Source organism: Corythoichthys intestinalis, chromosome 4 (genome assembly GCF_030265065.1).
Source record: "Corythoichthys intestinalis isolate RoL2023-P3 chromosome 4, ASM3026506v1, whole genome shotgun sequence".
NCBI classification, from domain to species: domain Eukaryota; kingdom Metazoa; phylum Chordata; class Actinopteri; order Syngnathiformes; family Syngnathidae; genus Corythoichthys; species Corythoichthys intestinalis.
In genome coordinates, this window is record NC_080398.1 from 41695557 (window position 1) to 41722818 (window position 27262).

A 27262-nucleotide genomic window follows, 5' to 3' on the forward strand; every position below is an offset into this window, starting at 1 on the left:
AATGGGACTGGTGCTTTACAGAGACTAAATGGGATAATGAAGAAGGAGGATTACCTTTAAATTCGTCAAGATAACCTAACGTCATCAGCCCGAAGATTGGGTCTTGGGCGCAGTTGGGTGTTCCAACAGGACAATGACCCCAAACACACATCAAAAGTGGTAATGGAATGGCTAAATCAGGCTAGAATTAAGGTTTTCGAATGGCCTTCCCAAAGTCCTGACTTAAACCCCATTGAGAACTTGTGGACAATGCTGAAGAAACAAGTCCATGTCAGAAAGCCATCAAATTTAACTGAACTGCACCAATTCTGTCAAGAGGAGTGGTCAAAGATTCAACCAGAAGCTTGTGGATGGCTACCAAAAGCGCCTAATTGAAGTGAAAATGGCCAGGGGACATGTTACCAAATATTAGCGCTGCTGTATGTATATTTTTGACCCAGCAGATTTGATCACTTTTTTTCTGTTCACCCATAAGAAAGTCATAAAAGAACCAAACTTCATGAATGTTTTTTGTGACAAAGAAGTATCTGTTCCAATCACTCTATCAGAGAAAAATCAGAGTTGTAGAAATAACTGGAAACTCAAGAGAGCCATGACATTATGTTCTTCACAAGTGTATGTAAACTTTTGACCACAACTGTATATGTATGTCAAAAAATATTGATCGAATATTCACTAGATTATTTGATGAAAATGTCTAAATATTGGGAAAAGACAAAGAAATATAAAAGGACAAAGGTTAAAATAAGAAACCAAAGTATTAGAGAAAATATAATGAGACGGGGGGGATAGTAGGCAGAAATACAGTGTTATGAAAAAGTATCTGAACCTTTTGGAATTTCTCACATTTCTGCATGAAATCAACATCAAATGTGATCAGATCTTTGTCAAAATCACACAGATGAAAATGCAGTTTCTGCTTTAACTAAAACCCCCCAAACATTTATAGGTTTTCATATTTTAATGAGGTTAGCATGCAAACAGTGACAGAAGGTGGAAAAAATAAGTAAGTGAACCCTCTGCCTAAGGAGACTTAAATAGCAATTGAAACCAATTTTTACCAAACATTTTAAGTCAGGTGTGTGCCCAATCACTGAGGAGTGGTTTAAAGCTGCCCTGCCCACTATAAAACACACAACGGGTAAGAATTGTCTTGATGGGAAGCACTGTCTGATGTGCATCATCGCTCGGTCAAAAGAGCTGTCTAAAGACCTGTGATCAAGGATTGTTGATTTGTATAAAGCTGGGAAAGGATACAAAACCATCTTTAAAAGTCTGGATGTTCATCAATCGACAGTCAGAGAAGTTGTCTACAAATGGAGAGAGTTTGGCACTGTTGCTTATCTCCCAAGGTGTGGCCGTCCACCAAAGATGACGCCAAGAGTTGAGCGCAGAATACTCAAAGAGGTAAAAAACAACCCTAGAGTCTCTGCTAAAGACTTACAGAAATCACTGGCACAGTCCAATATCTATACACACATCAACTATACTGTATATGTAAAACAATGGCCAAGAATGGTGTTCATGGGAGGACTCCACGGAGGAAGCCACTGCTGTCTCCAAAAAAAAAAAAAAAACATTGTTGCTGGTTTAATGTTCGCAAAAAGGCACTTGGACACTCCACAGAAGTTTTGGCAAAATATTTTGTGGACTGATGAAACCAAAGCTGAATTGTGTGGCAGTAACACACAATGTATTGTGTGGAGGAAAAATGGAAGAGCTCACCAACATCAACACCTCATCCCCACTGTGAAGCATGGTGGAGGGAGCATCATGATTTGGTGCTGATTTGCTGCCTCAGGGCCTGGATAACTTGCAATTCTTAATGGAAGAATTAATTCAAAAGTTTATCAGGATGTTTTGGAGGGAAAACTTGAGGCCGTCTGTCAGAGCGCTGAAGCTAAAAAGAAGATGGATGCTGCAACAAGACAATGATCCAAACACAGAAGTAAATCAACTTCAGAATGGTTTCAGAAGAACAAAATACACGTTCTGGAATGGCCAAGTTAAAGTCCAGACTTGAACCCCATTGAAATGCTGTGGCATCACCTAAAGACAACGATTCATGCTAGACATCCCAGGAATCTGACTGAACTACAGCAGTTTTGTTGAAAAGAATGGGCCAAGATGAATCCTGATCTAAGTGCCAGACAGATCTGCAGCTACAGGAATCGTCTGGTTGAAGTTATTTCTGAATATTAGAGCTGAAACGAGTACTCGAGTAACTCGAGTTTAAAAACTGATCCGAGTAATTTTATTCACCTCGAGTAATCGTTTATTTTGACAGCTCTAAGCATCAAGTTTTGCTCGGGCTACTTTTAATGCGGGACAACGCGCTGCCACGTGCGGAGAGGAGGAAGGGGAAAAAAAAACTTACTGCAGCCGACAGACGCCACAAACGACGCCGACGTTGCTAAATACTAGCCCACACAATGCTACGTTGGTAACAGGTAGCGTCTGATGCGTCTCATAGAGATCACATGTATGTTGAACTAGATGCGAAATGACGGACTCGGCCGCGTCTGGGCAGCGTTAGGAAACTGCCGCCATCTTAAAGCAGTAGAGCGCTAAGCACTAATAAAGAGCGCTAAGCGCTAATAAATAAGATTAACGTTACTGTCTCTACTAGCTCATGTAACGTTAGCCCTGCGGAGGGCTAGGTTTCAATTAATCATGACCACTGTCGATGCGTGGCTAACGTGTCTTACATACAGGCTTTAACATAACATAGCATTGTGGAGTGATGAGGGTGTAAAATAAAAACTTAATCATGCTAACTATCAATTTTAGCTCAGTAGTCATTGCTGGATAAAACACCAAGTAGCACTGATCCCTAATGTGTTCCAGTACAGCCTGTATCATACATTTATTTTGAACACTGCAAAAACTCAAAATCCTATCAGGACTTACAGTTTAGACTAACTTAAAACTTAACTAGAACTTAAAAATGGCTTGACACAAAGAGAAATTGAATTGAAACACGTGGGAAAAAGTCCTAACTTTTAAGTGATGTGTGTTATCAAGCGTAACAGCATTTTTAGGCAAGATATATATATATATATATATTTTTTTTTTTAATAAGATCTAAAGGTTTTTTGAGTGAAAGCAGTGAATTAGTCTTTTTTTTAAATTGTAGTTACATCTGAGATGCAATTGTTGGCTGTTTTCAACAATATACATCGAAAATAAAGACATTGATTGACTGAAAATGGTTCAAGATTAGATGAAATGTCTTGTTTTATCATGTATATTTATAATTGCTCTTCACCTAAAAATATATTTGTTTTATCCGATTACTCGATTAATCGATAGACTTTTCAGTCGATTACTCGATTACTAAAATATTCGATAGCTGCAGCCCTACTGAATATTAAATGTGATGGTTGACTTACTTATTTTGTCCCCCCTCTGTCATTGTTTGCATACTATCCTCATTAAAATATGAAAACATATAAATGTTTGGGTGGTTTTAGTTAAAGCTGACACTGTTTTTTCATCTGTGTGATTTTGACAAAGACCAGATCACATTTGATTGTGATTTTATGCAGAAATGTGAGAAAGTCCAAAAGGTTACTGGTTTCAAGGTTTACTTTGGTATGAAAACGTCACAATGTCAGAACCACTAAAATTTTGTTTCATACTGTGGTATTAAAATAGAAAATACGCATGCTAACACGCAGCCTCACCCTATCCCGCAGGTCTGGAGATCACTTGGGACGGCGACAGCTTCGTGGAGGTGGTGGCCGCCCCGCACTTGCGCGGGCGTCTGTGCGGCCTGTGCGGCAACTACAACGGCCACAAGCGCGACGACACCACCGGCGGCGACGGGCACTTCAAGTTCGACGTGGACGACTTCGCCGAGTCGTGGCGCGTCGCCAACGACGAACCCTGCGGCCAGCAAAGCCGCCGCCCCGCCGCATTCTCCTGTCCCGCTAGCGTCAAGGTCAAATTCCGCGCCCACCGCGAGTGCCAGAAGATCAAGTCGTGGGAGTTCCACAAGTGTCACCGCGTGGTCGACGTCGCCGCTTTCTACAGGTGATCAGAAAAAGTTTCTCTTTGCACCCGTTTAAATGTATTTTAAAAACAAATCAGACCAATATACCATGTTTTTGGACTATAAATCGCATGTTTTTTGGCCAATAGCGACTTATACATGAAATTATCAAAGGGACGATAATACTAAAATGACAAGTTGATTCTACATTAGGGGTGTGACAATTCAGTGGTATGAAAACGTATCTGAACCTTTTGGAATTTCTCACATTTCTGCATAAAATCACCATCAAATGTGATCTGATCTTTGTCAAAATCACACAGAGAAAATGCAGTTTCTGCTTTAACTAAAACCACCCAAACATTTATAGGTTTTCATATTTTAATGAGGATAGCATGTGTTGGAATTCGCCTCCCCAGCCAAGACGAACGCGGGAGCGTGCCAACCGGGAAGTCGGAAATTCCGTGCGTTCTCTTCTTATTTTAACCCTTTGTACTGACTCCATGTTTCAAAAGTTTGAAGAAGACTCACCGAAAACAGGTTGACAATTTATTCGTCGACAATGGTCAAAAACAAGGCAAAAACAGACGACGGAGGGACCATTGTGGATCCAAAACAAGGCTACGTAAAAAAAATGTTTCCGAGCAGCAAAATCTGTGTTATCTCAGTGTCCAGTGTTTTTTAAATCCGTGGTGAATTGTGTTAATGAGAAGCATTGTCTGATGTGCATCATGGCTCGGTCAAAAGAGCTGTCCGAAGACCTGCGATCAAGGGTAGTTGATTTATATAAAGCTGGGAAAGGATACAAAACCATCTCTAAAAGTCTGGATGTTCATCAATCAACAGTCAAAGAAGTTGTCTACAAATGGAGAGAGTTTGGCATTGTCGCTTCTCTCCCAAGGCGTAGCCGTCCACCAAAGATGACACCAAGAGTTCAGCGCAGAATACTCATACAGATAAAAAAAGAACCTTAGAGTGTCAGCTAAAGACTTACAGAAATCACTGGCACAGTCCTATATCTATGCGCACACATCAACTATATGTAAAACTATGGCCAAGAATGGTGTTCATGGGATGACTCCACTGAGGAAGCCACTGCTGTCTAAAAAAACATTGTTGCTCTTTTAATATTCGCAAATAGGCACTTGGACACTCCACAGAAGTTTTGGCAAAATATTTTGTGAATTGTTTTGGAGTAACACACAACGCCATGTGTGGAGCAAAAATGGAACAGTTCACCAACATCAACACCTCATCCCCACTGGGGAGCTTGGTGGAGGGAGCATCATGATTTGGAGCTGTTTTGCTACCTCATGGCCTGGACAACTTTCAATCATTAATGGAAGAATTCATTCAAAAGTTCATCAGAATTAGTCGAATTTTTCATCGATCTCAGACACTGGGATAAAAGAAAAATTATACTACACTACACTACAATTACACTAATATATAAGTCTAGACAAAATGAACTCAATACAAATAGTTTATCAGAATGTTTTGCAGGAAAACCTGAGGCCGTCTGTCAGACAGTTGAAGCTAAAAAGAGGATGGATACTGCAACAAGACAATGATCCAAAACACAGAAGTAAATCAACTTCAGAATGGTTTCAGAAGAACAAAATACACATTCTGGAGTGGCCAAGTCAAAGTCCTGACCTGAACCCTATTGAGATGCTGTGGCATGACCTAAAGACAGCGATTCATGTTAGAAATCCCAGTAATCTGACTGTACTACAGCAGTTTTGTAGAGAAGAATGGGCCAAGATGAGTCCTGATCGATGTGCCAGACTGGTATGCAGCTACAGGAAGTGTCTGGTTGAAGTTATTGCTGCTAAGGGGGGGGGCGCAAAAGAGTAAATGTGATGGTTCATTTTCTTATTTTTTTCCCACCTGTTATTGTTTGCATACTATTCTCATTAGAATATGAAAACCTATAAATGTTTGGGTGGTTTTAGTTAAAACAAACACTGTTTTTTCATCTGTGTGGTTTTGAATAAGATAGATCACATTTGATGATTATTTTATGCAGAAATGTGAGAAATTCCAAAAGGTTCAGATACTTTGTCATACCACTGTATGTAAAATGCCCCAAAATTAACTCCTTGCCTGGCCACTGACGGCCATGGATGTCCAATCCGTTTGAAGTGGGAGGGATGGCAGCCATCTCTTCCACTTCAAACAGATTGGACGTCTACTAATGATAGACTCATTCGGTTTCCTGACCCATGTCTCGATAACTGTTGTCTTGCCATATCGCGAGACCACCTTGTTACCCTTGGAAGGAAAATTTAACAACATTAGTTCTTAGGATGACATTTTGTTCACATCCAGATAACATCAAATGAATTAGAAATCGTCTAGACATTGTTAATGTGGTTACATAATAAACAATTTTCCTCGATAAATAAAATGACTAATTGATTTGAAACTTTTGAAGAACCAACACTAGAAACGGGAAGTAAACAAAACGTATGTTCATTCACTGCCACCCTACCCAGTTATATGAATTGGGCATCTGCTCGTGAAAAACTCACAGCAGCAGGATGAAAATAGCTTGTTTTTCGACATATTTTACAAACGCTTAAAAATAATTTTAATAAAAATTATATATAGTAATAGGATAACAAGGGCGTAGGTTTGGTCTCAACATAATAGAGTTTTGAAGTCTATGACATCACTTAAATGGTATTAACATACACAAAAAATACAAGCTTGTTATTTATCTCTTAACAATCCAGGAATTAAAAAAAAAAAAAAAACATACTCAACTTTGTCTAAATAAAGAAATTAAATACAAGAAAAAAACTTTTCGTCAGGGAATAACAAAAATAAATAACAATGGAGCCGTCCTTCAGGTAAAATACTTCTGTTTTTGCCCACAAGAACAGCCAAACTCAACAAAAAAATGAAAGCTCCTGTGGGGTGCCTTAAGACCACATAAATATTTCGGGTTTTTTTAAATGGGGAGAAAGGGTAAACCTCAGTTCACTACATTTCTCAGTAAACGTTAACAGTAGAAAACACATACAGGAGGACTTCTCTCTAAGCAGCTTCCTACTCTAGTTTTGCAGGTTAGCAAGTTCACACTGTTTAATGTTATGCTAACTGATGCAGGTCGGACTATCAGTAGAAAAAAATAGTGGTGTGTTCCCCACTTCCACAGCATTGACATATTTTTACATTTCTTACAGTGGCTGCTTCTGGCTGAAAAAAAAAACATCTGATATATGTGTGTGTGTGTGTGGGGGGGGGTGTCAATTCATCAGCCAATCACATATACGTTTTGGAGTTTTTAAAAAATGGACCGGCACATTCAGCAAGTGAAAAGAAGTAGATGGAAGTCTGAACATAGTGAAAATATTTCACTTAATAATGGTGGGTGGGGTCAGTTACAACAATGAACTCATTTACTCCCAGCCATTTTCACCGGTGCAACCCCCTTCGCTCCCTGCTGTTTTACTGGATTTTGACTGATTTTGTAAGGCCCACAGAAAATTCTGTTCTATTGCTATATAAACATGGAACCCACCAAAAGAAAGATTAGACTCTTCTTTTAGCAGGAAAAAAAGTAAGTTACTATCTTTTTCCATTCTTTAGAAATCAGCATTAGAAAATAGCTTAGTTTGAGCAATTTCTGATGAAAAAACCGAAATTGAGCTTTTTTTGTTGAAAGCATACATTTCAAACATAACTTTGACTTTAACACACCTATTTTTTGCTTTAGTTACATCCTAAACATCTAGATGATGTTTTCCCTTTCCAAAATAATATAAACAACAAGAAAAATAGAGCTTTTGATAGCAAAGTAACAATTTATTTACACATAACTGAGAGATGACGCTGTTGTGGCCGCGACAGCCGGTTAAACTTTTCCCTCATCGCCCCCTGTCTCATAAAGATGGATTTTTTTGAGTCTCTGCGGGGTCTGCTCGGCAAAGCAGCATGGACTCAACGGCATCGTCCACTGCACTGGTGGTCCCGGTCATTCTGCTTGGTCGTCCAGCGCCTGACATCTCGGGCGTCCTGTAGGTTGTTTTCCATTCAGTCGTCTTTCGCCTGCAGCCCGGCCGTTCGTTGCCATTGAATCGGGTTACGGGTTTTACCAAATGCGCTACTGCCCTCCAGTGGCCACTTTTATTGCTTTGAAATTGATTTTCAGCTTTGTGCTTTGGAGCTAAATTGAATCAGAACCCAGACATGTCGCTTGTAAAAAAAAAAAAAAAAAAAAAACCCATAAAAGACGTATAAATACGTCTTTGCGACACTGGAACAATTAAAAATAGAACGTATTTATACGTTTTGGGGAGAAAATGAGTTAAAATATATGGGAAGACAATCTAAATGACCTAAATAACTTTAGTCATTATACTGTATAACTTACAGTGCCTTGCAAAAGTATTCGGCCCCCTTGAATCTTGCAACCTTTCGCCACATTTCAGGCTTCAAACATAAAGATATGAAATTTTATTTTTTTTGTCAAGAATCAACAACAAGTGGGACACAATCGTGAAGTGGAACAACATTTATTGGATAATTTAAACTTTTTTAACAAATAAAAAACTGAAATAAAAAACTGAAAAGTGGGGCGTGCAATATTATTAGGCCCCTTTACTTTCAGTGCAGCAAACTCACTCCAGAAGTTCAGTGAGGATCTCTGAATGATCCAATGTTGTCCTAAATGACCGATGATGATAAATAGAATCCACCTGTGTGTAATCAAGTCTCCGTATAAATGCACCTGCTCTGTGATAGTCTCAGGGTTCTGTTTAAAGTGCAGAGAGCATTATGAAAACCAAGGAACACACCAGGCAGGTCCGAGATACTGTTGTGGAGAAGTTTAAAGCCGGATTTGGATACAAAAAGATTCCCCAAGCTTTAAACATCTTAAGGAGCACTGTGCAAGCCATCATATTGAAATGGAAGGAGCATCAGACCACTGCAAATCTACCAAGACCCGGCCGTCCTTCCAAACTTTCTTCTCAAACAAGGAGAAAACTGATCAGATATGCAGCCAAGAGGCCCATGATCACTCTGGATGAACTGCAGAGATCTACAGCTGAGGTGGCAGAGTCTGTCCATAGGACAACAATCAGTCGTACAGTGCACAAATCTGGCCTTTATGGAAGAGTGGCAAGAAGAAAGCCATTTCTCAAAGATATCCATAAAAAGTCTCCTTTAAAGTTTGCCACAAGCCACCTGGGAGACACACCAAACATGGGGAAGAAGGTGCTCTGGTTAAATGAAACCAAAATGGAACTTTTTGGCCACAATGCAAAACGATATGTTTGGCGTAAAAGCAACACAGCTCATCACCCTGAACACACCATCCCCACTGTCAAACGTGGTGGTGGCAGCATCATGGTTTGGGCCTGCTTTTCTTCAGCAGGGACAGGGAAGATGGTTAAAATTGACGGGAAGATGGATGCAGCCAAATACAGGAACATTCGGGAAGAAAACCTGTAGGTATCTGCACAAGACCTGAGACTGGGACGGAGATTTATCTTCCCACAGGACAATGATCCAAAACATAAAGCCAAATCTGCAATGGAATGGTTAAAAAATAAACGTATCCAGGTGTTAGAATGGCCAAGTCAAAGTCCAGACCTGAATCCAATCGAGAATCTGTGGAAAGAGCTGAAGACTGCTGTTCACAAACACTCTCCATCCAACCTCACTGAGCTCGAGCTGTTTTGCAAGAATGTCAGTCTCTCGATGTGCAAAACTGATAGAAACATACCCCAAGCGACTTGCAGCTGTAATTGGAGCAAAAGGTGGCGCTACAAAGTATTAACGCAAGGGGGCCGAATAATATTGCACGCCCCACTTTTCAGTTTTTTATTTGTTAAAAAAGTTTAAATTATCCAATAAATGTTGTTCCACTTCACGATTGTGTCCCACTTGTTGTTGATTCTTGACAAAAAATTAAAAATTTTTATCTTTATGTTTGAAGCCTGAAATGTGGCGAAAGGTTGCAAGGTTCAAGGGGGCCGAATACCTTTGCAAGGCACTGTAAATAAGGTTGCTTAAAAGTAGCTTGGGACAATTTGAGCATCCTGAAAAGTTGGTAGTGTTTTGTCCCTACCTTCCCTATGCAAACCTACTCCCTTTAGTATAAATAATAATTTAATGATTAGACATAACTTTGTATTAAAAATTTTATGTTTATGAAAGTATTCATCCATATTTTAATAATTTCATCGGATGTATGGCTATTGCAGCACAATATTATTTTATATTTACTCAATACTGATTCACTGTAAAAGTGCAATGTGTTGACAGAAGCCATAATTGGATTCTTTCAGCTGTGATTTTGTACAAAACACAAATGGCAAAATATTTATAAATGCCGCTGATATACTTCTATAATGATGGAGTAAAAATTATGACGCTGATGTTTTTTTTTTTTTTTGGCGTGTGTTTGCAGGTCGTGCGTGACGGACATGTGCGAGTGTCCCGTTCACAAGAACTGCTACTGCGAGTCCTTTATCGCGTACAGCCGAGCGTGCGAGCGAGAGGGCGTCCCCGTACTCTGGAGAACCGACGCCGCCTGCATGGGTGAGGTCAAACGGCGTCACTAGTACTTTTCGATCACAAGCTTGAATCATTTAATTTAATAACAATTTTAATTAGTTAGTTGAAACAATGTGAACACTATTAGAGGACAAACATCCCAAAATAAATTGGTTTGGAAAAAAAAACGCATTTTGGAAAAAAATAAGACAAAAATCTCAGAGGCAAAGGCAAATTTATTTATATAGCACAATTCAACACCAGGCAATTCAAAGTGCTTTACATCAGACCATAAAAATCACATTTAAATCAACACAACGTAAAAACCAAGACAAAAGATCGCATTTAATCACAGAATAAAAATAAATAAATAAAAATAAAACAAAAATAAAAATAAAGCAAAAACTACTACTAATAATAATCATTGAAATCAGCAATGGAGATAAGCACAAGAGGAATAGAAGGCAGGTAGATTGAAATATATAGACAGTTATGGATATGCAGTGCTAAACAAAAGCGTTTTTAGCCCTGATTTAAAGGAGCTAACAGTTTGAGCATACTTCAGACGTTCGGGTAACTTGTTCCATAGGTGAGGAGCATAATAACTAAATGCTGCCTCACCCTGCTTGGTTCTTGTTCTTGGAACATGAAGAAGACCGGTTCCAGACGACCTTAGGGGTCTAGATGTCTCATAGGAATCTAACAAGTCAAGCATGTATTTTGGTCCAAGGCCATTAAGTGTTTTGTAAACGAGCAGTGGTATTTTATAGTCTATCCTTTGACTCACTGGAAGCCAGTGTAGCGATTTCAAAACCGGTGTAATGATGTCCAGCTTCCTTGTATTTGTGAGGACTCTGGCTGCAGCATTCTGTACTAGCTGCAGCTTCCTGACTGATTTTTTATCAAGACCTGTAAATATACCATTGCAGTAGTCCAATCTGCTGAAAATGAATGCATGCATTAAGTTTTTCCATGTCTTGTTGAGTCAGAAGCCCCTTAATTCTGGTTATATTTTTTAGGTGGTAATAAGCGGATTTGGTGACGGACTTTAGATGGCTATCAAATTTTAGGTCTGAGTCAATAATTACGCCAAGGTTTCTGACTTGATTTGTAGCTGTAAGTGACATTGTGCTAAGTTGGCTGCTTATCTTTGACCTTTCCTTTTTTGGCCCAAAAATGATCACCTCTATCTTCTCCACATTTAACTGGAGAAAATTCTGGCACATCCATTCATTGATTTGATGAATGCATTTACTCAGGGAGACTAAGGGACTATAATCATGTGGGGACACAGAAATGTGTCTCCATATGTGTTGTGTGTCATCATGTGTTGTGTGTCATCTGCATAGGCGTGATAGGAGATGTCATACTGTTCCATTATCTGAGCTAACGGAAGCATATAGATGTTAAATAAGAGTGGTCCAAGAATTGACCCTTGAGGGACTCCACACGTGAATTTGGTTCGTTCTGACTGATAGTTTCCAGTTGACACAAAGAAATCCCTATCATGTAAATAGGATGTGAACCACTGAAGAATAGTGTCAGTAAGCCCTACCCACTGTTCCAATCTGCTGAGTAGTATGTTGTGATCAACCGTGTCAAATGCGGTGCTGAGATCCAATAGTAGCAGAAGAAAAAAGAGAGAAAAAAGCAAACGTATGAATTACAACTAAATACTGACCAAAACTGAAAAGTTACCTAGTGATGCTTTAAAATGTTAAGAATAACACAAATATTTTAGAGAAGAATAAAGACTGTAAAAGTCAAAAAAGAAAATATCAAAATATTGTTTTCGTGACAAAACAATACAAGAATATAAGACATTAATATTGGAACATTAAATTACATATTATAAAGTATAATAATATAATAAAAATATATATTAAAAACTTACAAAAGGACAAAAACATTACATGAATAATAAATAAAAACAGAAAAATAATTACAATATTGAACATTTACTGTAATTAAAGAATCATGTATCTTCACTTTTTTTAAATTGGATTTTTTTCTCGTTGGCTGCCATTGACAACAATAGACGTCCACTGTATTATTTACCATTAAACTGGAAGGGCTAGCAGCAATCAGATTCAGTTTCTTTTTGAATTTACATAAAAATCAACTAAACATATCAATAGTGCTACAACCTAAAACTGTCCAGTGTAAATAGAAACAACACAGTAGCATGCATATTTTTACTGAAATGTAAAGATATCTAACTATCTATGAATACTTGTGACGAGTGGTTTTAAATTTTTAGGCTTTTGTATATTAAATTAACATCAAGTCATGAACTCATTGGCTGCCATTGACGGCTCTAGACGTCCAATCAATTTTGACTAGGAGGAACGAATATTCCAATCGAATTGGATGTCAATAGCAGCGAATAAGTTCATAGTTTTTGTACTAGCCTGCAAACAAAACTACTACCAAACAAAAAAGTGGCAGTGAACTGACACGGTTGTTGTTATGTGGCAGCTACGCAGTGCAAACACGGCGCGATATACGACACGTGCGGTCCGGGCTGCACCAAAACCTGCGACAACTGGAACGAGATCGGGCCGTGCCGCAAGCCCTGCGTGGCCGGCTGCCACTGTCCCGCCAACTTGGTGCTTTTCCAGGGACGCTGCATCCGCCCCCTGGCGTGCCCCGGGCGGTGACAACCGGACCCCCGAAAAAAAACATCTCGGACTTGTTGAGATGCGTCAAAACAGACTCAGGGTTTAAGGAATCCCTTTTTAATAAACACTCAGGAGATATATTTTCGCGGGAGAACCTCGTCAGAACTTTTTGGACTCTTTGAGACCGTCTCCGGAGAGGACGAGGCGATTTTGTACGGGAAGCCAAAGAGATTTATGACCAGCTTTTCTACATTTGTCATGTGTTGATACTGTTAATTTATATAGCGAAAGCGGGAGCACGAAGGCGCAGCTAACTAATGACTTACAGTGAACCCCGGTGCATTGTGGGAATTTGAGGGGAGCCACACCCCCACGCCAGTTCAGTGCCACTTTGAAAAGCACTCACGCTGCTATGGCAAGTTTCTCGAAACAAATCAAGATTTTGAGAAACTCACCATTGATGGTGGGAATGAAATTAGCGTTAAAATGTCCTTTCCAGGTGTGCTGATTGGAGTGTATCCCAGGTAAGTTTATGCCATTAACAGCCTTGTACGCCCTTGCCATTGACGGTCAGGTACGTCCATGCCATTGAAGCCAACGGACGTCCATGCCATTGACGGCCATGTACGTCCATGCTATTGACGGTCAGATACGTCCATGCCATTGAAGCCAACGTACTTCCATGCCATTGACGGCCATATACGTCCATGCTATTGACGGCCATTCATGCAACTGACACCAATGTACGTCCATGGCATTAACGACCATGTACATCCATGCCATTGACGGCCATGTACGTCCATGCCATTGACACCAATGTATGTTCATGGCATTGACGGCCATGTACGTACGGCAATGTACGTCCATGCCATTGACACCAATGTACGTCCATGGCATTAACGGCCATGTAAGTCCATACCATTGACGGCAATGTACGTCCATGCCATTGACAGTAATGTACGAACGGTCATGTACGTCCATGCCATTGACGGTCATGTACGTACTGCAATGTACATCCATGCCATTGACACCAATGTACGTCCATGGCATTAAGGGCCATGTAAGTCACTACCATTGACGGCCATTCACTCATTCATGCAATTGACACCAATGTACGTCCATGGTATTAACGTCCATGCCATTGACACCAATGTATGTCCATGGCATTAACGGCCATGTAAGTCCATGCCATTGACGGCCATGTACGTCCATGCCATTGACGGTAATGTACGAACGGTCACGTACGTCCATGTCATTGACACCAATGTACGTCCATGCCATTGACGGTCATGTACGTACGGCAATGTAGGTCCATGCCATTGACACCAATGTATGTCCATGCCATTGACGGTCATGTACATACAGCAATGTACGTCCATGTCATTGACACCAATGTACGTCTGTGCTATTGACGGTCAGGTACGTCCATGTCATTGAAGCCAACGGACGTCCATGCCATTGACGGCCATGTACGTCCATGCTATTGACGGTCAGGTACGTCCATGCCATTGAAGCCAACGGACATCCATGCCGTTGACGGCCATATACGTCCACGCTATTGATGGCCATGTACGTCCATGCCATTGACAGTAATGTACGAACGGTTATGTACGTCCATGCCATTGACGGTCATGTATGTTCATGGCATTAACGGCCATGTAAGTCCATACCATTGACGGCTAATTCATTCATTCATGCAATTGACACCAATGTACCTCCATGGTATTAACGGCCATGTAAGTCCATGCCATTGAAGGCCATGTACGTCCATTCCATTGACACCAATGTATGTCCATGGCATTAACGGCTATGTACGTCCATGCCATTGACGGTAATGTACGAACGGTCATGTACGTCCATGCCACTGAACCAGTGTACGTCCATGCCATTGACGGTCATGTACGTACGGCAATGTACGTCCATGCCATGGACACCAATGTATGTCGGTGCCATTGACGGTCATGTACGTCCATGCAATTGAAGCCAACGGACATCCATGCCATTGACGGCCATGTACGTCCATGCTATTGACGGCCATGTACGTCCATGCTATTGACGATCATGTACGTCAATGCCATTGACGGCAATGTACGTCCTTGCCATTGAAGGCCATGTATGTCCATGCCATTGACACCCATGTACAACCATGCCATTGATGGCAATGTACATCCATGGCATTGACAATCATGTAGGTCCATACCATTGACGGTCATGTACGTACGGGCATGTACATCCATGGCCTTGACAGAAATGTACATCCATGCCATTGATGGCCAAGTACGTCCATGCCATTGACGGCCATGTATGTCGATTCTATTGATGCTGAAATACTTCGATTACATTGACACATCTGTAAATCGATGCCATTGACGGCCATCTATGTCAAAATATCAACAGGAAGTGATCACGAAGAGCAATTTTCATATTATATCATAATGAATAATGCCATTTGGATTTAACAAAGCAACACAAACAAACAAAAAATATTTTTAAATTACACACCCGGACAGTACGCATGCTTTCAAAAGTGTACAGCACTAAAATGTGGCAGGGGTTCACTGTAAAAGTACAAAAAGCTATTTATGTTTATGTGTTGTGTGTACTTGTGTGTGCCCAAATGTGACTCATGTGTTGGTATTATTGTTGAAAAGTACTGTAGCGTCTTTGCGGAAGGTGTTCATTGAAAAAAATATATATAACATCTTCCCCTCATTATTTAAGAGCCACAATATAATCTTTTATCCAACTGGTCTTTCTCAACATCCTTGCTAAAAATGAGCTTTTTATACAAATATTGTTTGATTTTTTTTTTTTTTTTTAATTGAACAATAATACAACACATTTTCTCAGCTGCAATTTTGTACAGTAAGGTGGCAACAAACACAATTCAGAGGAAGTAACAACAAATGCAGCTCAAATACCACTTGGGTTTTTAACTTATAATAAAAAGCTTGTTCTTGATCTTAGTCAAGTGAATTTAATACCTGAATTTACATTTAACCGACATACATCAAGATGCATTGTTTGAATACATAAGTACATGAAATATATATATATATTAAATAAAACAACATAATTTAAAATCTGAAACTTAAAAATAAATTTAAAATTAAAATTTGAAGAAAATATATAAAGTTAATTAACCCATTGATGCATGAATTTTTTTTCCAGTAATTTTGCTTTTTCTTTTGCTGATTATAGCTTTTTTTAAGACCAATTTGACTGTTAGTTAAATCTTGTAAAAAAAAAAAAAAAAAAAAATTTAAATCACATACGATTTTTCTTTAAAACACTAATTTTCAAACTTTAACTGACTTTTTTTTGTTTTGCTGCTAGCTTTTTTTTATACCAATTTGGCTGTTTTTGACTCATTTTTGCTTCATTTTTAAAATTATTTTTAAAACACTCAAATTTTAAATTAATTTAACCAATTTCTTTTTATTTAGCTGCTTCTCTCTTTTTTTTTTAAACAATTTGACTGTTTTACTCATTTTTGCTTCATTTTTACAGGATTTGAAAAAAATTAAAATCACATAAAAATCAATTTTCCTTAAAACACTCCCTTTTTAAATTAGATTAAACCAATTTCTTTTTTGTCTTAGCAGCTTTTAGCTTCTTTTTTTTGCTGATTTGACTGTTTTTGACTGACTTTTTTGCATCATATTGACTGGAAAACTTTAAAAATATTTTTAAATCACATAAACATCAAATTTTTGTTTAACACACTCAATTTTTAAATTGAATTTAACCATTTTTAAAACAATTGGACTTTTTTTAAACTTATTTTTTCTTCATTTTTTAAACAATTTTTGACTCTCAGGTGTCATCAAACAACAATGAAAAAAAAAAAGCAAACTTTCCCTTTTTTGTGTATGTTAACTCTTTAACTGCCATTGACGGCGATAGACGTCCAAATCAATCGGACTAGATTAAATGTCTATTGTAACAAACTCATTTAGTTTTAATTTTTAAGTGTCACGTGATTGGACGTCTATAGACGTCAATAGCACCGAAAGAGTTAAAAGCATGACTAGCATGTAGCTTAACGTGACGTACAGAAAATAAATCTCACTCTCATATAGAATCTTTCAACTTTTCTCACATACAAAAATTAAATATTTCACATCTGGGGAAAAAAATACTTTTTTTGTGTGAAAAAATACTTGATTTTCCTGTGCATGCATGGGGTACCATTAAAAATTTAAAACAAGGTTTAGTCGTCGTCGCTGTCGCTGCCCGACTCGCTCAGTTGAAGATCGCTTCCTGTTTATGTCATTAAAAAAAAAAAAACAACAAAAACTGTTCATTAGCGACCTCTAGAGGACGTTTGGTGATTTTGTTTGTTTTGTACTTACTGAGCGTGTTAATGAGCTGGTGGTTAGCGGGCGGTTGCCGTTCGCCACCACCGTTTGCAAGGGTGTGGCGGGCGGGGGTCGGAGACGGGACAGGGCCCGACGGGCGCTCGCCGTCGTCGCTGCTGTCGCCGGCGGCGGGCGAGGCAGCGGCCGAGCCGGACGAGCTGCTGCTACCGCTGCTGCTCATCTGCTCGATTACGTCTACTTCGGCTCGCAGCTCTTAAAAAAAAATAAAAAATACACGGAAAATTGCACAGGTGGGTAGTAACTAAGAGTGGGAACCTCAGGGTCGCTCATGCAGGGTTTCTCCAGGTTTCAGCAAATCTCATATAAGATTTGCAACTTTAAAGTGCCTATGGCAGCAAAAAGCATGTTTGTTTCATATTTCACGCGGTATTTTATACTCCTGAATGAAATGGACCGCTTGGATGTGTGTGGAAGCGATCATTTTACTTATTCATTTTTTTTAATCCTGCGCCATGAAAATGAGTGACTTCCGGCTCCAGTCTCGGGTTGAGGACGAATGCGAATGTGACGAAACCAGGGTCAGCATCTCACAATATGGCATTGCTTTACACCAAGGGTGCCCAATCCCGGTCCTCGAGAGCCCCTATCCAGCTTGTTTTCCATGTCTCCCTCCTCTAACACACCTGAATCAGCTAATCAGGATCGTTATCAGGCTGCTGCAGAGCTTGCTGATGAGCTGATCATTTGATTCAGGTGTGTTAAAGTAGGGAGACAAGGAAAACAAGCTGGATAGGGGCTCTCGAGGACCGGGGTTGGGCAACCCTGCTTTACACCATGCAGATGTACTGCAAATTCGGCTGATTTAGCAGATTACCGTACTTTTCGGACTATAAGTTGCAGTTTTTTTCATAGTTTGGCAGAGGGTGCGTCTTATACTCTGGAGCGACTTACAGTGGGGCAAATAAGTATTTAGTCAACCACTAATTGTGCAAGTTCTTCCACTTGAAAATATTAGAGAGGCCTGTAATTGTCAACATGGTTAAACCTCAACCATGAGAGACAGAATGTGGGAAAAAAAAAAACAGAAAATCACATTGTTTGATTTTTAAATAATTTATTTGCAAATAATGGTGGAAAATAAGTATTTGGTCAATACCAAACGTTCATCTCAATACTTTGTTGTGACCCTTTGTTGGCAATAACGGAGGCCAAACGTTTTCTGTAACTCTTCACAAGGTTTTCACACACTGTTGCTGGTATTTTGGCCCATTCCTCCATGGAGATCTCCACTAGAGCAGTGATGTTTTGGGGCTGTCGTTGGACAACACGGAATTTCAACTCCCTCCGCAGATTTTCTATGGGGTTGAGACCTGGAGACTGGCTAAACCACTCCAGGACCTTGAACTGCTTCTTATGAAGCCACTCCTTTGTTGCCCTGGCTGTGTGTTTGGGATCATTGTCATAATGAAAGACCCAGCCATGTCTCATCTTTAATGCCCTTGCTGATGGAAGGAGATTTTCAGTCAAAATCTCTCGATACATGGCCCCATTCATTCTTTCCTTTACACAGATCAATTGTCCTGGTCCCTTTGCAGAAAAACAGCCCCAAAGCATGATGTTTCCACCCCATGCTTCACAGTGGGTATGGTGTTCTTCGGATGCAATTCAGTATTCTTTCTCCTCCAAACACGAGAACCTGTGTTTCTACCAAAAAGTTCTATTTTGGTTTCATCTGACCATAACACATTCTCCCAGTCCTCTTCTGGATTATCCAAATGCTCTCTAGCGCAGGGGTCCCCAACCTTTTTTGCACCACGGACCGGTGTTATTTGGGTCTTTTTTTTCACGAACCGGTGTTCTGACAAATTTTGCAACCCATCAAAAATTGCAACGATGCGGTTCTGCGCATGCGCGTAACGTTAAACATAGCCGCAAAATGCGCAAATGCAGCGATTCCAAGGTAAACACTACACACTTTCTTGAAAGAAAGGAATATTAACTTACGTTTAATCATGGAAGGACTTGTAGAAAAGTTCTTCTCAGATTCATCCTGCCATGTAAGCTGCACACAACAACTGCACACCGTGCTCCTTGTCGTTAAACATTAATTAAGAAGCCCGCTTCACAAAGATATGATGTTGGAAATTGTAGCAAGGTTTTCAGTGCTCTTGTCGCGATGTCAGGATATTCCAGAATGACTTTAATCGGGAACCTCGGTAGAGTTGTTGTCTGAAATGTACGTTTAATAAGGTCACCGTCATTTGCGATCTCTCTGTTTATTCAAAAACGGGTCACAAATCCACTCCTTCGCAGTTCGTGGGTCTTCAAGGTTGTAGGCTCGTCAGGTGCCCTTTTCGCCGTAAAAATATCTCCAAAGACGTCTGTTTTCCAGTTATCTTCGCTCGTGTGGGGGCTAATTATTTCCGGGAACAAATGTGCTGTGCCCGTGGCCTAGTAATACGTTATTATCGAGGACAAGCGCACATAGATATATTATATACACAAACAAGATGTACTGCTAGCTGTCCAATCAATGGACTTCTATGACGACATTGTAATCTATCCCATAGTATTATATCTAGAGTAGAGATATTGGTGTGTTAAGCAGGGGCACAGGGTTAATTCGGCCAGAATGCGGTCGTTATTAAATTATTTCTGTGCGGCCTGGTAGCAAATGCGCCACGGACCGGCTCGGCAGATGGGGAACCCTGCTCTAGCGAACCGCACACAGGCCTGGATGTGTACTTTCTTCAGCAGGGGGACACGTCTGGAAGTGCAGGATTTGAGTCCCTGGCGGCGCATTGTGTTACTGATAGTAGCCTTTGTTACTGTGGTCCCAGCTCTCTGTAAGTCATTCACTAGGTCCCCCCGTGTGGTTCTGGGATTTTTGCTCCCCGTTCTTGTTATCATTTTGACGCCACAGGGTGAGGAGGGAGTTGAAAGTCCGTGCTGCCCAATGACAGCCCCAAAACATCACTGCTATAGAGGAGATCTGCATGGAGGAATGGGCCAAAATACCAGCAACAGTGTGTGAGAAGCTTGTGAAGAGTTACAGAAAACGTTTGGACTCCGTTATTGCCAACAAAGGGTACATAACAAAGTATTGAGATGAACTTTTGGTATAGACCAAATACTTATTTCCACCATGATTTGCAAATAAATTCTTTAAAAATCAAACAATGTGATTTTCTAGGTTTTTTTTTTTCACATTCTGTCTCTCATGGTTGAGGTTTACCCATGTTGACAATTACAAGCCTCTCTAATATTTTCAAGTGGGAGAACTTGCACAAATTAGTGGTTGACTAAATACTTATTTGCCCCACTGATTATTTACAGTCGGGTCGGGGCGACTTCTCTCTCGCTAACTTAAAAAAATATATATATATATTGAAGGGAAAAGGTACCGTTCTCTCACACACCATATAATTGTTTGCATTAGTCTAACACATTCATTTAACTATAGTTTAGGCAGACTTGACACAGTAAAGTTAATCACCTTATCGGGGCTCCTGAGGGGGAAATGGAAAAGTGGTACCGTTTCTCGTAGGCACCGTCTAACTGTTTGCATTACTCGAACACACGGAATACAATTAATCAGGGAATAGTATCATTTCTCATATTTACTGTGGGACTGTACTGCTCTGACACACCTAGTGTAGAATACAGTAGATAGCACACCATAGTATAATGAAAAGAATCAGAATAAATACACAACATCTTATCACAGAAGCCCAACGTTTGCAAAACTTGCAAATCAGTTCTGCAAGGACAAAGCGCTCTTTGTCCGACAACAAGTAGAGCCAGCCCGGATAACAAAGTTGATAGCAGGCGCTTGGGACGTCAAGACCAGCATCGGTCGCTGAGACAACACAGATTTTGCTGCTCGGAAACATGTAGCCTTGTTTTGGATCCAGAATTGTCCCTCCGTCGTCTGCTTTTGCCTTGTTTTTGACCATTGTCGACGAATAAATTGTCAACCTGCTTTCGGCGAGTCTTTTTCAAACTTTTGGAACATGGAGTCAGTACAAAGGGTTAACATCAGAGATGAACGCGCGAAATTCCGCCGTCCCTGTTGGCACGCGCGAAGCAGCATCAACAGAGCGGCACTTTGTATGGCTGTCGCTGTTTCCGTGCGGCTTGACTGGGGAGGCGAATTTCAACAATACATTCATATATTTATACTAAAACAATGTATGGATTTTAAATAAAATAAATACTTTGGATAAAACAGAAGGCGCTGTGCATGCCTGCGCACGTGAACGCAGTCGCTTTCTTTTCAGTCTTCCCCTCCCGCGCCCTGGCGCCGTCCGCGAGCATCATGGTATTTCCTTTTCGATATGGAGCAGTTATAGGAGTGACAAACAAACTAAAGACAGGGGAATTGAAAAGCAAACAACTGCGGTAGGAGTGGGATATGGAAAGGATTCAAATTGATTGTTGGAGGTGCTATACGGAAACTTTGGCTTGATATATACATATATTATTTTACATTTTATTTAGAAGAGAAATATGTAGAAAATGAGCATGTCCCTAAAAATGTTGAGATGAAGCTTTAAAGTCAGTGACGTGCTTGATATATACATAAATTATTTTAAATTTTATTTAGAAGTGTTTTTTCTTTTTTATGGAAAAAAAATATTTTTGTTCTAATGTTTAGCAACTTGAGCTGTGGGTTTAGTTTATAAGTTCTATTTATTTCAGTTTTATTTAAAATATTTGTTATTTTTTTTGTTATTTATTTTAGGGCTGCAGCTATCGAATATTTTAGTAATCGAGTAATCGACTGAAAATTCTATCGATTAATCGAGTAATCGGATAAAACATTTTTTTTTCTTTTTCTAGGTAAAGAGCTATTATAAATATACATGACAAAAAAAGACATTTAATCCAATATTGAACTATTTTCAGTCAATCAAAGTAGGGCTGCAGCTATCGTATATTTTAGTAGTCGATTAATTGATGGACTAGTTAGTTCATATAATCCAGTAATCAGATAAGGAACATAAAAAATTAAAATACCTGAGCTGAACCTCAAACATTATAAATGTATTTTTAAAAAATGAGAATCTATGTAAAACAAAAGAACAATTGGCTAACTTGCATAGAAAAAGTCCACTAGCCTAAACGCTATAAAATGCTAAAGTTTTTTTTTAAATGCTCTAAACAATTGGTTCAGACACACATTCCCACCAAAAAAACAAAACAAAAAATGGCTAAATATACCTATAAACTAGATTATAAATGCATTTAAAAAAGCATTAGCTCAAACAAAAACTTAGCTTACGTTGGTCTTAACAGGGAGCAGTTGGATCCAGCCATGTAAGAGGCAGACCAGACAGCAGTGTATCCACCCTAATCAATAAAACTAAATGCAAACACTTTCAAAATAAACCATTACAACGCCACTTTAATTAAACGAATACTCGAGGCAACAAAATTTAATTCGAATATTTTTTTTCTAATCGAATACTCGAGTTCATCGATTAATCGTTGCAGCACTAATTTATTTATTGTTGCATTATATTCATGTTTATGTTCCAATTTGCAAATATGTTGTGCAAAAAAATCTTCAATGGATTTTTTTCAACCCATTTAAAAAAAAACACATTTTAGAGCTATAGTTGCAATACCATGATACCACAGTATTTTTGCTTAAGGTTATGATACCGTCAAAATCTCAAATCGGCACATGCTCACCTCTCTTGATGTCGTCCAGCTGCGGTTCGGGCGAGGGGTCGTCCTTGGAGGGCGAGGGCGATGTCTTGGCTGAGACGCCCGGCTTTGTCGGCGCCCGAAACTGAGGCCCCGCCTGGTTGGTCCGCACCGCCTGCTGCTCGATGCGGGCTTGAATCTTACTACTGCCTTCCGCTCTGAACCCACACACAACAGATTTGAGTGGCACATCAGCCCTACTGTCGTCACAATGCTAACGTTTCCTACTTGATAATGATACTAGAAAATATATAACACCTGGTTTTCTTGACCTGGATGCTGCTGCTGAGCTTCTCCAGCACGAAGGCGCCAGTGTCGTGATTGATGATGAGCACGCAGTCCTTCTGGTATTGTCGCTTGTTGCCTTTGAATACAGTCATGGGCGGCGTGGAGCCCTAGCAGCAACAACAGCGACCTTTTCAAAACACCCTGAATTTGCATTTAACAAATATGCTAGTGCATTAACTCATTCACTACAAAACATGTAACATCTAAGACAAGCCTTTCTTTTAAGCGAAACAGAATATTGTGTTCTATAGATACATGAACGCAAAACTTATAAAAAAGAAAGATTGCATTGCCAGCTTTCATCATAAAAAAGCTGTAATATTTTTTGTTTTTAAGTTATGAGCAGTCGAACATCATAAACAACATTGTTTATAAGTCTTTGGGAGTGAATGAGTTAAAAGAATTAGGGGAATATATATACATAAAAATACATTTTACATGAGTACATAAAAATAATAGTAATAAAAAATAACAGATTAAATTGAAAACTTCAGTTAGACTGTAAATCCAAAATTTATGTTAAAAAATTATAATGATAAAACGATAAAATATATTAAGTTTAAAACAAAATAAATTTAAAACAATATATTTTGTAATATAAAAAATAAATTACTAATCATAAAAATATCGAAAATTCAAAATAAAGTAATAAAACAAAATAATGAATACAAATATTTTAATGTAATAAAAGATCATAAAAATAAGTAATAATAAAAAAAAAATTTGTATGATAAAATAATATTTAATAAAGTTAATTCTTTCTTTTTAAATTATTTTTAATTTAAAATGCTTTTTTTTATCATAATGTATCTTCTAAATTTATTTTTACTTCTTTTAAATTATTATGTCTTTACTTTAGCATATTCAAATTATGTATATTTGTTAAATGTAATTTGAGGCATGCATGAAAATACATTTTTAAAAAGTACATAAAAATTGTAGTAAAGTAAAACTAGTAGTCATAAAAAATGAGATTAAATTGAAAAAATTCATTTAAAAACTAGAAATTCTAAATTTTTAAAAATTTATAGAAAGATTTTAAACAGATATTTTTAAATATATAAGAATAATACATTTTTCAATTTATTTAAAAAATAAAACTTGAAATATATATATATTTTTCATGTGTAATCTAAATTTATTTTTCTTTTAAAACTTTTTTATGATGATTTTGTTGAGTCTTCAAACGTTTAGCTGTATTTTTATTTTTTTTATTGCATATTGCTTTAATTAATACTAATTTTATGCACTTACAGTGGGGAGTACAAGTATTTGATACACTGCCAATGGGAAAATCCATAGGCAGTGTATCAAATACTTGTTCTCCCCACTCTCCCCACTGTATGTATTCATGTAAATTTGTTCAATGTAGATTCAGGCATCGAGGAGTTGAACTCATCATCTGCAGATTGGGTGCCTACTACTGTAATGCCAAACTAATTGATAGGAGGGTTATTTTTTAACTTATTCGCAGCTATTGACGTCTACTAATGATAAACCAATGGACCGAAGGGTGCATACTGGCCAGAGGAAGGACACATTTTATTTTTTAGCTCATTTGTCTGCTATTGACGGTGCAAGACGTCCGATCCATACACAGCAAAAGGAGCCACACAACTGGACCCAGCCAATAAGTTAATAAAAACGTCGTACCGGAATGTGAGGCAGCGTGATGGTGACTTCATCTCCTTTGCCAACGTGCAGTTCTCCTTCGCAGCTCGTGTCAATGGACGCCGGTTTGAAGTCATCTGTTCAAAATTAAATTGTATTCATTGTCAGAAATGACGGCGACAATTCAATTTTTCTATCAAGTTTTATGTAGCCATTCTGTTCTGTATAATGGAGTATTCTGTTAAATAGTTTTAAATTGTTTTCAGATGTTTTATATATAGTAGACAAAATAGGTATATTTTGGCAATTTTGGGGTGAATGGGATATTTTTGGTTGAGAAAATGTGCATAATTTTATCCAATATTTGGTATTTTTCCGAATACGATGTATTGTTTTTTCTATTTTCATGTACACTACCGTTCAAAAGTTTGGGGTCCCTTAGAAATGTCCTCCGTTTTGAAAGAAAAGCACAGTTTTTTCAATGGAAATAACATTAAACTAATCAGAAAAAAAACTCTATACATTATCAATGTGGTAAATTACTATTCTAGCTGGAAACATCCGGTTTTAATGCAATATCTACGTAGTTTTGCAAAGAGGCCACTCCAGTGTTCTAATGGTATATTGTGTTTGCTAGTTGCCTTAGAAGGATAATAGATGATTAGAAAACCTTGTGCAATTATGTTGGCACAGCTCAAAACAGTTTAGGTGGTTAGAGAAGCTATAAAACCGGTATCTGGAGCATCACCTTTGTGGGTTTGATGAAACTCTCAAAATGGCCAGAAAAAGACAACTTTCACGTGAAACTTGACAGTCTGTTCTTAGAAATGAAGGCTATTCCACTAGAGAAATTGCCAAGAAATTGAAGATTTACGATAACGCTGTGTACCACCCACTTCAAGGAGCAGCACAAACAAGCTCGAACCAGAGTATAAAAAGAAGCGGGAGGCCCCGCTGCACAACCGAGCAAGAAGACAAGTACGTAAGAGTCTCTAGTTTGAGAAATAGATGCCATTGACATTTGTATATAATTTATATAAAATTTTAATATTTTTGTTACATTTTCAGCATTATTTCTGAAACATTTGTATCAATTTTTTTTTGTACTATTCTTATTTATCTCGTTTGGAATTTAGGTCTAAAAGAGGGAATTGTTTACATTTTTTCCTGTGTAAACATTTCTCTTTCACATTCTAAAATATTTTTCTATATATTTAAAAATGTTTTATTTCATTTCTATGTTTTTATCTATAGCCCAGTACTGTAATCAATTGAAAATCTGTCGTGTAATTTTTTTATTTATTTATTTTTTAATTCATTTATTTTCATTCAGTGAAAAGTTTACCTTTTTTTCTTTATGAATTTTCACTTTGTACTTTGCTATTGATTTTTCTTTTATTTGTTAAATTAGTATGCCATTTCAGTCTCACAACAATCAAGACTAAATGCCACACTCAGTAAAGGACGATTTATTTATTTATTTTTTTTTTTACAATGCTATTATGTTGTTACCAGACCGCTAAATCTGTTCCCCCAAAAAAGCCCTGTAATACATAAAATTTGTTTGTTTGGTTGTTGTTTACTCACATCTGATGGTGTGAAAGGAGGACTTTGGCCTTTTCTCAAAGCTTTCGCCGAGCTTCAAAACATGCTCTTCTTTGTCCAGCAGCGGGTTCGTACTTCCGTTCATCTTCTCCCTTTCTGGTCGTCAAACGAGCACAAACTTTAAACTTTCATTACAAATTCCGGAAAAAATGAATAAACGAAAAGAAGTTTGTAAAAAGAGCAAGATTTGTCTAATATTAGGTCAGCTGAGACAAGGTTAGCCAGGCGGCTAACAGCTAGCAAAACATCCCGTATGTCATGACTACGTCACTTCCGTCAATATTTTAGCGGCAGTAAAAGGAAAAAAAATACACTTTAAATTAAAATAAAAAGGAAACTTAAACCCCAACATACTATTTGGATACATTTTACATTTTTGATATGCGAGTATTGTCTTTCACATTATATTATTTTGTGTGTGTAATATCTCTACGTATTTGTTTACTAGTATTTTTGAATGTCTTTTTAAATCTTCTATTAGTTTTTATTACGGTGTCTTGTTTTCGTTCCGTATTATATTTTCCCCCAAGAAATAAAAAAAATAATAAAAATAATATGTATTTTCCGCCTTATACGTTGCTTGTGTGACATTTATTTCA

At 38.3% G+C, this 27262-nt stretch overlaps 2 protein-coding genes across 4 annotated transcripts in view; one reads left to right on the top strand and one right to left on the bottom strand.

Annotated features, from left to right (window-relative positions):
• LOC130915083 (BMP-binding endothelial regulator protein-like) overlaps positions 1–16091 on the top strand; it is a 64714-nt gene extending 48623 nt beyond the window's left edge. For all 3 annotated transcript variants that reach the window (XM_057834804.1, XM_057834806.1, XM_057834805.1), the window contains 3 exons: positions 3699–4035; positions 10419–10549; positions 12983–16091. In XM_057834804.1, coding sequence (XP_057690787.1) covers positions 3699–4035; positions 10419–10549; positions 12983–13164 — 650 coding nt within the window. In that variant the 3' untranslated portion in view covers positions 13165–16091. The remainder of the gene's footprint in view (positions 1–3698; positions 4036–10418; positions 10550–12982) is intronic.
• LOC130915087 (ELL-associated factor 1-like) lies at positions 15923–26907 on the bottom strand. Its single transcript, XM_057834814.1, has 6 exons — positions 26646–26907; positions 25101–25195; positions 23418–23554; positions 23145–23317; positions 17481–17699; positions 15923–17388 (listed from the first exon to the last, which is right to left on the bottom strand). Exons 1-6 carry the CDS (start codon positions 26746–26748, stop codon positions 17339–17341), a joined length of 777 nt encoding a protein of 258 aa, XP_057690797.1. The 5' UTR covers positions 26749–26907; the 3' UTR covers positions 15923–17338.
• Positions 26908–27262: the final 355 nt, after the last annotated feature.

What these genes read in the sequence shown, in the direction of transcription:
- LOC130915087 (XM_057834814.1), bottom strand. Translation starts at nt 26,748, where the DNA reads ATGAACGGAAGTACGAACCCGCTGCTGGACAAAGAAGAGCATGTTTTG. An exon ending in TCACGCTGCCTCACATTCCG is followed by an intron (nt 23,555 to 25,100) that starts GTACGACGTTTT and finishes TGTTGCTGCTAG; the next exon opens with GGCTCCACGCCGCCCATGAC. An exon ending in ATCCAGGTCAAGAAAACCAG is followed by an intron (nt 23,318 to 23,417) that starts GTGTTATATATT and finishes GTGTGGGTTCAG; the next exon opens with AGCGGAAGGCAGTAGTAAGA.